The sequence below is a fragment of the Rhopilema esculentum genome, chromosome 19 (genome assembly GCF_057945365.1).
Source record: "Rhopilema esculentum isolate cy_ngs chromosome 19, ASM5794536v1, whole genome shotgun sequence".
Taxonomy (NCBI): Eukaryota; Metazoa; Cnidaria; class Scyphozoa; order Rhizostomeae; family Rhizostomatidae; genus Rhopilema; species Rhopilema esculentum.
Genome location: NC_142833.1, coordinates 6095086 through 6112076, shown reverse-complemented (window position 1 = coordinate 6112076; position 16991 = coordinate 6095086). Strand labels below are relative to the sequence as shown.

Here is a 16991-nt window from a genome sequence, read left to right as displayed (position 1 = left end):
ACGACCGGAATAAATCACAAAACAAGGTTAAATCAGTATAAATACATGTGTCTCGCATCTAGTGATCAATTTAGTAGTTATCTCCGGTTTTACCAAGATGTGTCCGGTTTTGTTGTGTTTCTTAAATTAAACTGAAAATCGAGTTAGGCGCGGAACACAATAGGAAACACCTTGCCAGAAAAATTTATATCTCCGGAACATGTTATATGACTATTAGGCATCACAAAAGCGGCTAAAATTATTCTTATTTGGATATTTCGAAGCAACAAATAATTGATCCGGTTAGCATTGAATAGCAAAGTCAACTGTTTCATTAGAACTTGACAACATTCGCTTTGTGGCCAGTTGGTTTTCAATCACATGTTTTGGCTGCTGATTTGTGATTCTGCCGTCGGGGCAGCATTTAGAAAACTCAATTGTGTATACAGAAGGAGTTCTTTTTGCCCTTGGACTCGATTGGTAATATTTTCTATAGGCAAGCAGCACTGATTGCGCATTCTGAACAGTCATGGGTTCAGGTTACTTATTTTGATCTGACTGGCACATATATTTTCTAAATTAAAATTTGCAGTCATTATTCTTACGTTTTTATCTCTAAATAGTGACAATTTAAAAGCTTTTTAGTGTCTTGAATGTTCCCTTTTTTCAAAGCCATTCTTAAAATTTGCACCACCTAAAATTATTTGAAAAGGAAGTTGTTCATTTATTTGATAAGTTTTACATGATACAATGTAGCTTTAAGCGTTATAAACATTTAATATTTTAAAAAAACAGGGGAAGAAAAGGCATTTGCTAAAACTCTGCTTACCGCGTGCTGAAATAATACGTCACTTTCTCTTAAAAAATGCTTGCCTATTTTCTCATTAAGGAAGCTAACAGTATTAATAGATTTAACTACTTTTTTCCTTTCTCTAATTTCTTTCCTGTCTTGCTTTCTGGTAAGAAAACTCATTTGTGTAGCCAAAAAATAGATTTTGCAATCTTTTGGTGTTTATCTTATTTCAATTGAATAAAGTGTTATAAAAAACTGTCTAGAGAAACGCATTATCGGGAACTCCTATGCACTACGAGAGACGTCTGAGGTTTGAGAAGTATGAAAATGTGATAGCAATTCCTTAGTGGCGCCTTCGACTATGCGCTGAGAAGGGCAGGAGCGGGACCAGATGTGAAGGTTCGATTTTTCTGAATAACTGCTAATTAACCTCACTTAAAAGGTTAATTGCCCGCCAATGCCTTTATCTAATTTAAGCATTCAACGTTTGCGAGTCCAGTCAATACCTTTTACGTGGTCACGTTACAGGTAAAATCGCCTCAGGCCCATTTTTGTCTGGCCTTGACTTATTGATCCCTGTTCAGACGCATGCCACACCCATGCAGCCGTAACCAAAGCTTTTACATGCCATCAGTCTCGTGGATATTTTCCCGTTTAAATCAATCCGCGAAGATTTACTCGCTCGAATTATATTTTGTTTAATGCTGTCTCATCCAAGGCTGGATTGAATTTGGAATAACTCAATCACTTTGTTTTCAGACAAAAATGTAAAAAATTTAATGTGGTACTTTGATATTACATTCTTTTTTTTATAAGAACCAGTAAATTTAAGTTCAGGCTGACTGTTCTTAATTTTTTCAAAAAATCAGAGGCTGGATTGTTCTTAATTTGTTCTTAAATTAAGAGGGTGTGAGCAGTGCTGTTGTTAGCTTTTTCGCTCTAAGGAGGTGTTCAGGCCTCATTTGCCAACAAAGTGAGTGAGACAGCCTTAATTTGCTGACAAATTTTAATGTTTACCGAAAAAGCACCCACACATCGCTAAAAATCCTCGATTTTGAGAAAAAATGTTGTTCAAAATTGCATTTTGCAGAAGCTCAGCCTCAGCTTGTTCTTAATGTGTTCTTAACTTTTGATCTGTTTTGAGGCTCGTGTTCTTATAAAATTGTTCTTATAAAAAAAAGAGTGTAAGTGTTAGGCAGATTCCTCCGCAACCTTGCTTTCATTGTATTAGAGCACAATAAACGAGCCTTTTACAAGAGGCACTCGAGTGTAGACAACTAGGAGGAACGCACTGTTCTAGAGTAAAGGCTTGCAATGATCATAGGCATGTTAACAGTGTGTGCATTGGAACGTAGCATCTTTTATTGCGCTTGCAGTACCTGAAACCTATGTAAAAATGTGAAAAACTTTAATGTGGTACTTTGATATTAACTGTCTAACATGGTCTGACTGGGAGGAGTTGGATATGACCAATGTTATAGAAGCGACACAGAAGTCCAGTGCGACCAGTTTTAAGAGAAGCAGTTCGCTTAATGTGAAATTACCAAAGTGTTGCAGGCACCAAACAATCTTAATTACGTGTATTTTGGAAAAAAGTAATATTCTTAACAGTAATATAATGTCACGAGAAGCTGACAATATATAGACAACAGGAAGACAGTCAAAAACTTTCGTGACGCTTCCTTTTGTGAAATTAATTTTATCGCCTAAAATCTTCCGTGATTCGTTCCCGCCAGATTATTTTACTAACGAGCCTGTGTCTAAATGTCATCTTTGGCTTCAAAATTTTTACTTTCTGCAATCATTGAAGCTTATTTGTGATAGGATTAGGTGAATCGCTTAAATTTAAGGCAAAATACAAAATTAATGCTAAGAGCTATTTACGTGCCCGCCATCTTTAAACGAAAATTGCAACTACACGGATAATCTGTCTAAACTTTAATTCTGCTGTGCAAGGTTTGGGATTGAAAGATTACTGCTAAAGATTCACAGAAACTTCCGAAGTAAATCAAAATCCAGGTCTTCATCTATCTTTAGTCATCCAATCCTCTAGCTTTTTATTCTTAGTAATTATATACACTCCCCACGTTTTGAAGCAACCAAAAATGCCTTGTAAGCGATGCGTTTTCACCTTACGTCAGAATCGCAGTGCGCGTTCTTTGAAAAGACTGGGCCGATATATTTTGAGCCCTCTTTGAGAAGCATGACTTAAGTCAAAGTCCCTTGTACCTGTTCGCTCCTATTAATTACCGATTGTTCAAAAAACTAATTTCCCTGATGATCTAAACTCCGAGTAAGAGGAAGCTCGTTTCTTCTGGAAGTAAAGATACACACTTTAACGTTTTGTGAGGACGATGGGTATGCATGGAAGGCTCTAGCATTTTTAAGTTGCATTTCAAGGAGTTCTTAAGGAAATTGTGGTAAGATTTTTAGCAGAGTTTTTCAAGCCTTTTTTACTCTCCATTTCAGTGCATTCTCGTTGAAGATTTCTAAGAACCAAATAGATGAAACTTTCTGTTTCGTTGTACGTGTTATTTGTCCTTTGAAAAGGAACAACGACAAACTTTTGCACTTTACTAAATGAATTAATCTTCCATCAATGCATCGTTGCAGCATATTTGTTTCTAAACAGTTCCCATATGATCTATATAACAAACTCTCGTAAAAATTCAGCCATGTTAAACATCGAATTTCACGATGCTTGAGCACACTTAACTGCAAAGATATGCTGTGCAGCTTATTTTCAGTTATTCTTCGTCAATTTATGCAAGCAGAGAAACTGGACTATATTTTGTGTGTCTCCGTGAAAAAACGAACGATATAAAATAACAGACAAAAACAGACATCTTGGGAACAAGGGTCTCTCAGAATTAGGAAAGCCTTCGGAATTTTCCGAAGAAAACTGCAAATAAATTCATTTTTTAAGATATTTAACTTAAAACTTCTATTGATTTTTATAAAGCAAATTGGATATCTTTTTGATATCTTCAAAACTAGCTGATTGATTTTGTCCGAATTTCAAGAAGCACCTTAGATTGTATTAATTCTAATCAGTTCATTTTTATTTATCTCCTGAATAGCATTGTATAAATATTTCTTGCATCCCAAAAAATCAGAAATTATGTTTTGCATCCAAAAGCTTTGTGCATTATTAAAGAGATAATTTATTATGGTTTCTTTGCTAAGAAAATGTACCTTTCTCCCTTTTGAAGTTCTTGCCGGAGACATTTCTGGTTAGATTATTCTATTCACCGATCTGCTCAAAGTAGAACATCTTCCTATATTTTCTTGACCACACTTTTAGCAGGAGTTTCGAAGCAAGTTTAAAAGTGAAGGGTGGAGAGACAATTACTGGCTAATAGCGAAAAATTATGTGCCTAGGTATGTAACGTAACAAAAAGTAACAGGTAACAAAAGAAAACACTGTATCCCATCGTCGGAGTCCCTGTGTGCATGGGCGTGGAGGACGCTATATTTTTAGAAGAGGGGGGCTTAGTTTTTGCCCGGTTATTATTGCTTAATTGAGAAAGAACTGCTCAAGTGAAGCCTGAAATGCGATGAATTTTTGCTGATTAGAGGGGCTATAGCCCTCCCAGCCCCTGTGTCTCGTACGCCATAGCCTATTTAAGTGGCCACCTGATTTTCAGATAAGAACTTGTTCCTGAATTCAGATACGATTTAAAACAAATGTCGTCAGCTCTCATTTTCATTCCTTTACCAAAGTCATTGCTTTGAAATTTTTCGTTGCAAATTTTGCTTTCAAGCTTTTCACTGTGGTGTTTCTAAAAGGATGTTGCTCTTGATATCGAAAAGATCCTTATTTACTTCATTAATAGTCAGAGATTTCACGTCATAAAAAATGTAGCTCTAGAGTCTTTTTGACCCAAAAGACCACCATGAAATAAATTCTAAAATGGAAAATAAGTTGAATATGTTGATAACTGGTGATGCTGTTGTATAATCCAAACAAGATAACATTACGAATGATGTTTGTGACGTAATCACTTTGAGCTTTATTGCTGAGTGTTTTCCATAGAATAGTCAACAATCATGACGTCGTGTGATGCATCAAATGCATGAAAGCATCCCGTATATGGCATAGGTACACAAACCTTTGTTTTGTGAGAGCAGAAAAACAACATTAGCTCTGTTATGGTGGGTTCGTATTCATGAGCATTTTCATACTAGTTTGAAATGAGTGGGAGTCCTGACAACTCAGATTGCAGCAACGTAAAATAGTTATACAAATAATGGCTTGTTGCCAAACCCGCACAAACCCATTCCTTCTGTTTTTTATGTCAACAAGGGCGGTATTTTGGGAGGCATTTAGGCATGGCTCACATAATCCTTGAAAGAAGTTTGGTATCTCGACCAAGGCGTGAATTGCTAAAAATACCTTGTGTCTAAAAGAGGCGAAATACCGCAAAAATATCTATTTAATCGCCAGGGAAACCATCATTGGCCACTGAAAAATGATATGAATATCCGCGGGACCCATTGACTATGGAAGTGGCACATTATACTGTTACTGTTTAATCATCAAGTTTGATTAAATTCTATCTCACCTAATCTAAAGTTTTACAGTCTCCTTTTGAACTTTTTCTCATTGAGAAATCCTGTAGCGATAAAACATTATCACTTCATTTGCAGCGTTCTCCTTCAAAACCCGGTGCCCCCATTTCTCAATTAAATGTTCCATGAACTCAAAACTCTAACAAGGGATGATTTTATTTTGGGGTTTGGGGGCTGGTGGCTCACTCCTCATTGATCTGAAAGAGGGTTGTAAGGGTTGTAAATGTAGATGATGTTTGCTAATCAACCCCCTTCCTCTCCCCCTTCCGAATCTCATCTCTGAACTGTTTTCAGAATGGTTTTTGAGCATTCATGCATTTCAGCCAAATAAATAATTAAAAGTTTTTCAAAACAAGTTTCGTGACCACGTGGTCCAGTAAGCACAAACTTAATACATTGCCGTTCATTCATTTTAAGACTTTCATTTGAGGAAGTCTTCCGTGACGGCCATAGAAACTTGCTTGAGTGCATTGAATAGAGAAGAACACCATTCATTTTTCATGCCTCTAAAGTGCCAAACACCCTGAGGTTTCAGGGTTTGGTCACTATCAAACCGTTATTAAAAAGCTGAATCACAAAGAAAACAATACCCGGAAAGGATGGGACGAATTATAATATCAAATTGCGTGATTCAGCGGCGCATAATCTCCAAAACCGCTGTATCTTTGTCTTTTTCAATTACCTGATTGTCGATTGTATAAATTTATCCACACAAAAACATGACTACACATGACAAGGACCATTCAATATTCAACATAACCCAGCATGTTTCGCCTCGTTTTGCTTCATCCCGCACCGTTCCCTTGCTGTTGTGATGACGTAGCCGCCTTCCCACTGGCCTAAATTATCGCGTGTCCTAAATATTCCGTGCAAATCTGTGACCTATCCTAATTTCCCGCCCAATAACACCTTTTCATAGCTTCTCATACGAGTTGATTATATTTGTGAAATTTCTAAATTATTCGTCACACCTCCGTAGCCGTATTGCAATACTTATTGTTTCCAGGTGCTAAGTATTTCATAACCAAACAGTGAACGGCTTTAGGTCAAAGAAATCTTTTTAAGGACGCAGAGTTTATGTCACGAAAACCTGAAGGCTCTAGTTTTATGACACCAGCCTTCTAAGCTCTTAATGATTCTTGCATCTATCAGTACTCTGAAAGGGTTTGATATCGTCTTTCAACACCGAAAATTTTGCTACCTCTATACATTTTGTAAGAATATCTTGGGAGAATACTGGCATCGATTTACGATTTCTAGACTTAGCCAAAAGGCAGCGGAAGGTGTTTCAGTGATGATCGAGGTACAATGAAAAATTGTCAAAATTGTCTCGCTATGTGGGCGAAAAGACATCAGCTCTGTAGACAAGTTTTATTTTTTGGCTTAAAGGGCACTTGTGGCTTGAAAAATGGCGCTTAATTCGAAAGTTTTGGCGACTTATTAAAAATATTGCCGTTAGATAAGTAATTTGTCTGTAAGATTGCACGAAGCTTTGTTTTTTGTCTTTTGAGACTATAATGTGTGTTTTGAAAACAGGTGGAAAAGGCAAGGCCCTTGGTCGAAAGCGTGGTCAGTGAGCAGCATGTATCGTTGCTCATTGGTCCGGTACGTTAGTCTCCAATTTGTAATTGTGTTACCTGTGTTCTAGCTGGTGCCAATAAACAGCCGTCTCCGTGCTCTTTTGGCCTAACCTCGTGTGTTGGCCGACGTTTCGTGGCTCAGCACCCTTTTCAAACTCCAATGTCCCTGAAAGAGACAAATTCCACTTTTTTTGCAAATTAATTGTCATTGAAATAAGGATTCTGATGACTATATTTATCATGTTTTAAATGGATGTTTTTACAGTTTCGATACAAGCATACCGATTTGAGAAGCCACGATATCTTGAAAGGCTCTCAGCGGCTGTCGTGATGTTTTATATTTGAAAAATATTTTTTCTTTAAATTTTTTATGAAATTTAGAAGTTTAATTCCGTTAATAATTGAAATTTTTAAAATTTGGAAAAGTGATAAGCTAGAGATCTTTCAAAACTATATTCACCCCTGCTTCCTTCTGCAGTGCCTTGGCGTTTCCTAAGCTTCAGTAGTTTTTTTCTAAGCCTCTTTAGTCCCATTACAGTACTTTGGAATTGTGTAGTTCTGTTATGGGACTAAAGCCGGGGGCAGGGGTTAAACTTAGTTTTTTCGAACGAACGGAGACAATTCATATCATCAGAAACAGGGAGATGTCACTATATTTGGGAGGGGGGGGGCATGCGCCACCTGGCTAGAACGTCAAAAAATGCCCCGACTGGAATATTAGCAAATGATCCAACATGCATGCTTTACTTGGTCAGTGTGTCATAATTGGCTGTACATTTCTTCCCAAGGTTAGGTAGGAAGATATATGATCTGTTCTATCTGCCTGTGTCTTAAACTAGAGTGTGAATGGGGACGCTATTGTTGTTATGAGAAAAATACAATGTTCTGTTGATTGAAATAAAAATATTCACTAGCGCTACACACTTTTTTATAAGAATACCTAATTTTTTTGCTGAGAAATCTTTTTATTTGAAGCCTAAAGTTGTTCTTAAATTATTCTCAAGCGTCACAAGGTGGGACTGGGACTGAGTTGCATTATAATGTTTATGACTCCAAGGCCAGATACGTCTGTTTCAAAATTTATAGCGTGAAACTCGCATTTTTTTCTTTCCAAAAAACTCAAATAAGCAAAGATTAATTTCTTGAAGAAGATTGAGCCTTGGATAATTCTAAATCTATTCAGAAATTTCAGCGATTTTGAGCCTTTGTTTTCGTATAGGCTGTATTCTTATAAAATGTTATGTAGTGGGGCAAGTCTCCTAACATGTTAAATATGTCAGAAGGGACCTTGTCACTGTGCCCGTTTGGAGGGTTTCATTGTAACATAGAAACCTCTCTTACCTCTCCTTAAAGAAGGGCATGCTTCATTTATTTCGTAGTTTGAGTTTTCTCATGAAATATGGTACATGATTCTTTTAAAGAAAATTGGCCCTTGCAAAAGGCGTGCGCTTCTTCCACCTAGACAAATGAATTTCACAGATTTGTAAGTAACACGATAAAATTCCCCCTAAAGGTGAACGAATTTTTCATTGAGTTTCTGGTCAGAAAGCTATGTATAACTTTGTGCCAAGGAATAATTGTTTGTGATAAAAATCATTGTTCTACAGATGTAAATATTGATTTTGGTTATACTACAATGTTTCGATAAGATTAATTTCAATCAAAGGTTATATTATTGCTCCCCTATCCTCTCTGGGCTATTTCAGGTTTCAGCCTCTCAAAAAGAGTCCCTTATTTGCCGATTTGGGCGTTTTCTATAAGTCATACGTCACATAAGGGCAGAGCAAACAGTAGCATTCACATTGGCTGATGAACTTAGTCTTAACCACTATTGTGCCAGAGAACAACAGAGAATGTCCATTTTCTGATTCAATGCGTCAATAACATCCCCTGTATATCCTGAAAACAAACTAGGCAGAGTTTGTCACTCGAACAAAGGTCTTGCCTTTCTGGAGAACTGGATGACAGTTGTGATCATTTTTTTCTCTTCTTTCTCTCTTCCACTGTCTGAGACCATCTATGGGATCTTAATGTCTCGGGACCTTTATAGACCATTTCTTCGAAATAGAGGATGTTTACATATATTTGTTAAAAAGAAAATGGAATGGTTTTAAATTTCACATAAATACACTTGACAAATTGGTAATTTTAGTTGAAATAGCGACACAAAACTATCAAAACTGAAAGCTGTCATTTTAGACAGTAACCGTATTTGATATTAAATTGAATCTTGAAAAGTATGTTATATTTTAGGAACTATCGTTTTTCGTTTGTTGCTCAACATTTCTGGTTTTCAGCATCTCATTTCTTGCCTGGGTCCCCTTGTGTTAAAAAGACAGACTGTATAAGTACCCCTCCCCTAGTTTCTAGTAATTTCCATTCTTAAATTATTTGGATATACAGTGGTAGTTTGGGGAATACATATTTATTGGGGAATACATATTAATTTCATTTCCTGTATTTCTACAGAAAGCTTCGTGCGCCAAAATTTTTGTAACACCTAGATTGTGAAAATCCTCATTGACATGGTGGCTGTTATGCATCGTGGGACAAGTTGTTGAGATCATTCGGTTACCGCATGGCTTCCACGCAACGGCTGCGGTGACCAGAGGCTTAAGGCCGTCGTGCAGCTTCGTGCAAATAACATGCTTATACGTAACCAGTCACGTGACACGTTAGAAACAACAATAAATATGGTTGCAGTGTTTGGATTTGAATAAACGAAGAAGCCATAAAGGCTAGACGAGTCTCTTGAGAGCAAAGTTGCCCAACAGAACTGGGTATTCAGGAAAAGAAAGAAAGAAAAAGTAATTAGATCGCAGATAAAATTTACAATTGGTGATAAAACTATTGAGAGGCGGATTGTGACGGATATTTAATCATCGACCCACGATTGTTCGATAGCAATCACAGGATCACAGAGCGTATAAATAAAGTTGAACAACCGTTCCTTACCAGTTCAAATCAGATGAGTTCATTCTATAGAGGACATTAAATGTTGTTTTTGTCAGTGTGCCAAAATTGAGGGTAATTATAGACGCTCGATCGTTTTCGGAGGATTTTTGTTGGCCGTGCAATACGTAATTTTCATAGCAGTCGCTGGGTTTTTTGACCTGACAGCCAAAATAACTCGCTTAACATCGTACCAACCCCTTCGGGATTACTTGAGAATGGGGTCTCGCATCTCTTCAACAAAAAGGACCATCGATCAACAAAATGATCGTAAAGAGGCAACTAAATATCGTCGTCGACTCAAGGGAAAGAAAGACGTACTCAATCAAAACGGAGATCACTCTACACCTAGGCCAAGGAAACTTGACATTCTACTCGATAGGCCTATGTTGTCAAAGCAAACACAAATAGAGCATGGTTGGAATCAAGACGACAGGAGTATGAACATTTATGTCAAGGAGGATGATCCACTAACACTTCACAGGCATCCTGTGGCTCAAAGCACGGATGGTATAAGGGGAAAAGTCGGGTTCTCAAAGGGCCTACATGCTTGGGACTTCCACTGGGCAACAAGACAGCGCGGAACTCACGCAGTTATTGGTGTTGCAACGAAGAAGGCTGCCCTTCATTGTGCCGGATATCACTCGCTAGTTGGCAGTAATTCGGAGAGTTGGGGATGGGATTTAGGGCGAAATAAACTCTTCCACAACGAAAAAACATTTGTTGGAAAAAGTTATCCAAAGAATTTAGGACCTGATGAAACCTTCGTTGTACCAGACTCGATAAGAATGATCCTAGATCTTGACGAAGGAACTCTAGCTTTCGAAGTCGATGGACAATATTTAGGCCCTGCCTTCAGAAATTTGAAAGGACATTGTGTTTATCCTATGGTCTCAGCGGTTTGGGGTCATTGTGAAGTCACTATGAAATACATTGGATGCATTGATTGTAAGTATTATTTATTTTCGACTTGTTTTTTTACACCACACTTTCTATATGATGTTGCCCTTCCATGCTTGTTTATTGGAAACTTCAGTTTTCTTAGATTAGAAGTTTTTTTAAAAACACCCATTTTCTTTCGCGGGAATGTTTAATTGAAGTTGAAAGCGAGATCTTCCTGTTACAAAAAAACTTCTTTCAAATTTTTTGTTGCCACTTCCCAACAGGAAGTTGAACAGTCAGTTCCTTTGGTTAAGTGAAAAGGAAATCCTTGTGCGTCCATTGTGGACGATATTTGTCCATTCAAAACTTTTGTATGAAGCAAAAAACCCTTTTATTGTTTGGTTCAAATTTTTGTGGGCCATAGAACTGCCATTCGTCCTCCTTTTTTGGTGTAAATATAAGATCGATTATTTCCTTAAACAATATATTTGTAAAGACATGCAATTATTAATTATGTTACTGCTTCAGTTTTGAAAGAAAACTGGTGCTTAAGTAGCACGTGGGTGAGGCATTTCCGACTAAAGTTTGACCAGCTTCCATTAAGCTCTCAGAAAAACACAAGTTTCAAATATTAGGCTATCTTTTACTATGTTTGTCAAACGAAAATGGAAGTTTTCATTTGACCTGATATTTTCACTAAGAGCTTCCTTGTCATGATATGCCCAGTACTTTTGGCTATGTGGTTTCATTATAAACACCATTCCATTACGTCATTTGCTAAACACAATACTTGAATAGGCTTCATGCGACTAAAAGGACCTTTGACGTCTGGTGATGTGGCGTTTAATAATAGGTATTACAGTTTGCCTAAAAGTCTTCTTTTGTTGGAGTTTAGTTGACGTAACTTATCTTGTAATTCAAATAACCATTTTCATTAATTATTACGTTGGAATCACCTGGGCCTCAGGTGGCATAACCTCGTTTAGTTGTTTACTGCCTCGAAACATGGTTTCACTGCATCCATAATTAGTGTTATTGCTGTAATTCAGTTTTCGAATCTCGTTATTTACTGATAAAGGATTCTCTAGAATTTTGACTGTCTGTTGCTAAGAATGAAAATAGGGGATATGTTTGATATGGAAGACGTGTCAACATATGTCCAGACACTCTTTTGTTTAAACTTAATTCGATAAATTGTTGTCTGGGACTTAGAAAGAAATACTGTTTTAAGGCTAGTTATATGTAGGCATTTCAACCCTGCAATAGATTTTCAAATTAAGCCATTTTTACCAGTTATTCATAAGTATGACCTGCAAGTTGTGAAGGTTTTCCATATGATTTTCGCACATTTTCACGCGTAGATCATTGAACAGGGGCAGCCCTCTTTCATCGGAACAAAAGGTCCACGTTTACTCAAGCAGGTCACTGGTCGCGCTAGTATTGAATTGAATTGAACAAAAGCGCACGTGGCCCTCAAGCATCAGCGAATTTGAAAGAAGCCATGTTGACGGTTGATCTCTTTAGGGTTACCATAGGTTGCAGGTGGACTTAGGTGTGCAAATTCACTGGCCACATCTATTGCAAAAGCCATTGGTTTATATTCAAGCACGCGCTCTCTTTATCCTTTTTTCAAAACATTTATCATCTGTTCCTTCACCTATGGTACAGGATTTCGCGCAATTTCGTTGCCATGACAAATCACCCAACCACATTGATTCGAAACACGGCACGCTTTTACGTCATAGGAATAAAAGGAAAACCTTTTCATTTGAAGAACACCCATTTTTTTCCTTTGGCTAGCTTGTGCTTTAAATTTTCCGTATTTTTGTAGGCGAGATTTCAAAATGCTTGCCCTTTTTTACCGTTTTGCAAAGGGCTGTCTGCTGTGATGCACCTCTCATTACCTCAAGTCTAGACATTAATTTAAGGGGATATAATGAATTGATTCTGATAGTGCTTGTCGTGCTCTCCTGGTATGCCCCTTCAGACATTGGCACCGTTTCAAATAGCAGCAGTTTCTAAGGTAGTTGCACATGTGAGCACGTGGATTAATTTGTATCTTCTTGGAGCGAGAATGATTATTTTCTAAAAAAACATATTCTTGTGCCAGATTACATTTTGTGTTTTACCTCCTATTCTTAACGTTGTTGCCAACCTCGAACGTTTTATTGTTCAATATACAGAAGTTTATAAAGCTTTCATTTCTTCTTTTAGCTGAACCGCTACCACTAATGGATCTGTGTCGATTCCAATTGCGTAAAACCATTGGCAAAGAGAACATGTCAAAGGAATTGCTGGATCTGACCGATTTGCCCATGGAATTGAAAAAGTACTTGGTGTACGAGTCATGAAACAAGACACACTTCGCGTGCAGTGAGCGTGGTATCCCTGCCCGGCCGAACAGCCCTTCATAAGCTGTAGACAATGTGAATCAGTAGCACGCCAGTTGCAACCCTGTTTTCAGTACAAGAAGATCAAGAAAATTAACACAACCAAAACTGATGGTGAAGCATCGTTTAAGACGTGTGGCGTGCTGCTTTTGCTTCGAAAGCATGCACAGAAGAAAGGACAGTTATATTGTTTAGGGTCATGCATAAGATGACTTGGACTCGTTTTTGTTTTTTTAGAGGAAAATCTTTTCATACAATTATTTATTATTGATCAAACGCGAATTCTTATTTACTTGACCCGAATAGTCCTTTCATCGTTACGTGTGGGAAAGCAGGCACCAGGTCAAATCGTGGCTGTTATGATGCTATGACCTTTTCTTTACGACAATGCTTCTTTCAAAATGTTGGATTTCGATTACATTTATAGCAACATTGATTCAAAGAGTATTTCAGATTTGAAATTTGACCACCTTCTATCCCACCGACGTAACATTTGCTTAGGGCCTTCTACTTAGGCCAGATTGGTCCTATCCTACAGCCTGTATTATAGAACCGTCGCATTTGACAAGGCTTTATGATATGTTTCTAATATCAAATTGATACTCGTAGATTAGAGTAAATAACTTTCACCATTTGAATTTATATAAAAAATATGATAATGCAGAGAGATTAATGAATTTATTTCAGGTTTAAGAGAAGCAATTTAATATTATTGTTATTATTATGGTATTGTTGTTGTAGTATTTTCAAATCAGAATTTTATCTTCGCGTTCATATTTCTAATTTCAACACAACCTGCGTTTAACAGGGACTGCATTAGAGGGGGGCCAGAGGGGCATACCCCAATTTTATAGTTAAGTATATTGCTAATAATTGGCTTGCTTTTTCTTGAATTTCGAATCGCGGTCCCTGTTTTAAGCAGTAGCAATGGCAGCAAAAACTAGAATTTGTGTTCGATAGCACACAAACACATTTTTAGACAGGGTGATTTGCGTCAAAGCAAGTATCATAAATGTGACATAAAAACCAATACAGTTTGTTAAGTGTTCTCTTTTAAGTAAAATTTCCATGCATAAGATCTTCATGTCATTAATTTATTGCAAAATATTTTCTACACAAATTTTCTGTTTATAAAGTTTCGCCCATAAGGTTTTGCCCATTAGAAACTATTATTTTTTCACAACACAGAACTTGCCTCCCCAAAACCACCTTTAAAAGGCATTGTATAAAGAGAAACTAACTAGATGTTTTATAAGCAAAGTGCTTCATGTGTCCAGTTCTTGTGTTTATATAGGTTGGGCTATATTGCTGCCAAATTTTGCTTCTTTATTGTAAAGATCAAGTTAAATCTCCTGAAATTTATTTAAATTTGGTAATTTTATTGAGTTAAATTATATTTAATTCATTTTAAGTATTTTAAGGAGTTTGAATTCGGTTTCAAATTGAACAAACAGTTTTGAGAGATTTTTCTAGTCTTTTTCGTACCTTTGATTCTTCACAATTTTCTGTGATTCTTAAAATGTTTTCTGCAACGTGGGAAGGATCTCGTTAATTTACCAATTGCATACCTACCCGAACCTCGTTAACCAAATAAGGGACACTCGTTAAAAGTCCTGCAATTTTAAAAAAATGAAAGAAGAGAGAAGAAGATATTATTGAAGGAGATTCTCTCTTCATTCACCAACCATTTAGATTAAGTAGTGAAAAAGATGGAGAAACCCTTGACAATGTCCAGAAGGAAGGGACAAAGTAGAACAACTTAAATATTTATATCAGTATAAAATTATTTGTAGTTGTTTTCACAAGAGAGTAACAAGTAAAGGTGGGAGTAATTGGTACATTATCTGAAATAAATAAAAAGTACTGATTGGAGTGACAATGCTGGCGTGGAATACTGACATTTTTCGGCACTATTTATTAAGTCGTGTATGGTGTAAGATGCCCTGTATACCTTCTCTAAGCATGATAAACTCAACGTAGACTCAAATGTATTTGAAACAATAATCCCTGCCACAAACGATTTAGATTTTCAAAGATTGTAGAAAGCTCTCCCCCTGCCCTCCCCAACACCCAAATTTGAACGTTGAAATGGTTTTTGCTCTTTGATCCAATATTGATTTGTGGGGAATTAGAAGAGGGGTACCACTACTTCTGTTGCTGTTACTTTTGTCTCGATATTTTTGTCCAAAAGTCTAGCTTAGAAAAAGGCAACGCCTTTTGACTTTGAACGTTGTTTTTAAACAGCTTGTAAGCATACATAATTCATTAGTTATTGCCATTTCTGGCACACATCCATACCGGAAAAGCGTGCTTCTTGTCGTTGTAGTTAGAGAAAGCCAGTTAATTGAAAGGATTAGTCAAACTTTCCCCAATTTTTGAAATATTTTAAACTACCTAATAGCCTATAATTTGATTTACTTTTTTCATGGTTTTCAAAATGATCCTTCCTAAGTTGAAAATTTGGCTTCCAAAAGCTTTCCTATGATAATTTTAGTCAATATTGTTAATAAACGTCACATTGTTTACACGCTTGTTAAAAGGAACAAGAAAACGGGAACATTTAGTATATGATCTGCCCAAAAGGCTGATTTCTGTTAATGGCAGGGCTGGCCAGTGCTTACTTAGGAGAGGCATAGACTGGGCATAGACAATGCCCCTTAACCCCTCGGCACCAGTTACGCAGTGGATTAAGGGCAATAGAAATCATGGGCTCCGACAAAGGTTGAAAAGTGGGGGGGGGCAAAGGAAAATTTGACACCCATAACAAAAGATTTTGAAAAAAACTCTATTGTTTTGCAAAAAAGTGGGGGGGGCAAGGCCCCCCGGCCCCCCCCCCCCCCCCTTCGTCGGAGGCCCTGAGGAAGATACCCGTCCCCCCCTTAACGTTTCAAGTTTGCAAGGAAATTTTGCTTTGTCAAATTTCATTCTAGTTCGTCAGAATTTGTGGGTAAAATTAACTTTTAGCCCCATTCCTTAAAAAGGCAGACTAGCTAACAAAAATTCTATTTACAATCCGAAGGCCTAAAAATTGTATATCTGTTGTAGAAATGGCTTTCCTTGGTTCAACGTAAGGTTGTAATTGCTGATGAGACTTTCCACCCATTGTGAAGTTTCAAAGAAGACTACCAATTTTGCAGTTTCAACCGAGAAATGAATTTGCCAAAGCTTTGTGAATCCCCAAGTAAGTATTCCTGTTTCCTTTTCCTACAGCCTATGAAGTCTCAGTGTTGCAATGAAGCATCGTTTGTTGCTCAGTTAATTCTTTACTGATTTCTGAATCTTACCAAGCGGCGAGTATGCAGCGTTTGAAACGGGTTTCAATACAGAGCCAAAATCATTCTGGAATGACACAAATAAGTTACAGTTTGTGCCTGTTTAGTCAAAGATTCAGGGAGGTATTGTGAAGTTATTTTCATAAAGAAAAAAAAAGTACTTTCATCTGCAGAGGCTATTGGGGAGGGAGAGGGGGATTGCAGAAAAGGGGAGGAAAAGGAGAACTATGTTGTGGATTCACAGGGGGTGAAAATAAGCATATGGATTGACACAAGCATATGGATTGTGGATATAAAATAAGCATATGGATTGATAGCCAACCTTTGAAGAATGCACTCTTCACAATTTGAAATAAAGGACTACTAAGAAAAGGATATAATTCATTTACATTTTTTGCATTATTTACAATATAACTAGAAATTAAAGGTTTAACATTCAGTAGATTTGTTGTAACTATTCTGGGAAGATGCCGTCTAGTGGGAAGACTATTCCATATTTTTGTCCTACATGCTGGTATTCTCTTGGCAACCCAAGATCTGTCTCAGTGTTACTTGGACTGCGGACAGTGAC

General features: G+C 37.1%; 1 protein-coding gene across 1 annotated transcript; it reads left to right on the top strand.

Annotated features, from left to right (window-relative positions):
* The first annotated feature begins 3036 nt into the window (after positions 1-3036).
* LOC135688548 (SPRY domain-containing SOCS box protein 4) lies at positions 3037-14612 on the top strand. The gene is made up of 3 exons (XM_065205447.2): positions 3037-3192; positions 9394-10824; positions 12973-14612. The coding sequence occupies exons 2-3, from the start codon at positions 10095-10097 to the stop codon at positions 13107-13109; spliced, it is 867 nt and encodes a 288-aa protein (XP_065061519.1). The 5' UTR covers positions 3037-3192; positions 9394-10094; the 3' UTR covers positions 13110-14612.
* Positions 14613-16991: the final 2379 nt, after the last annotated feature.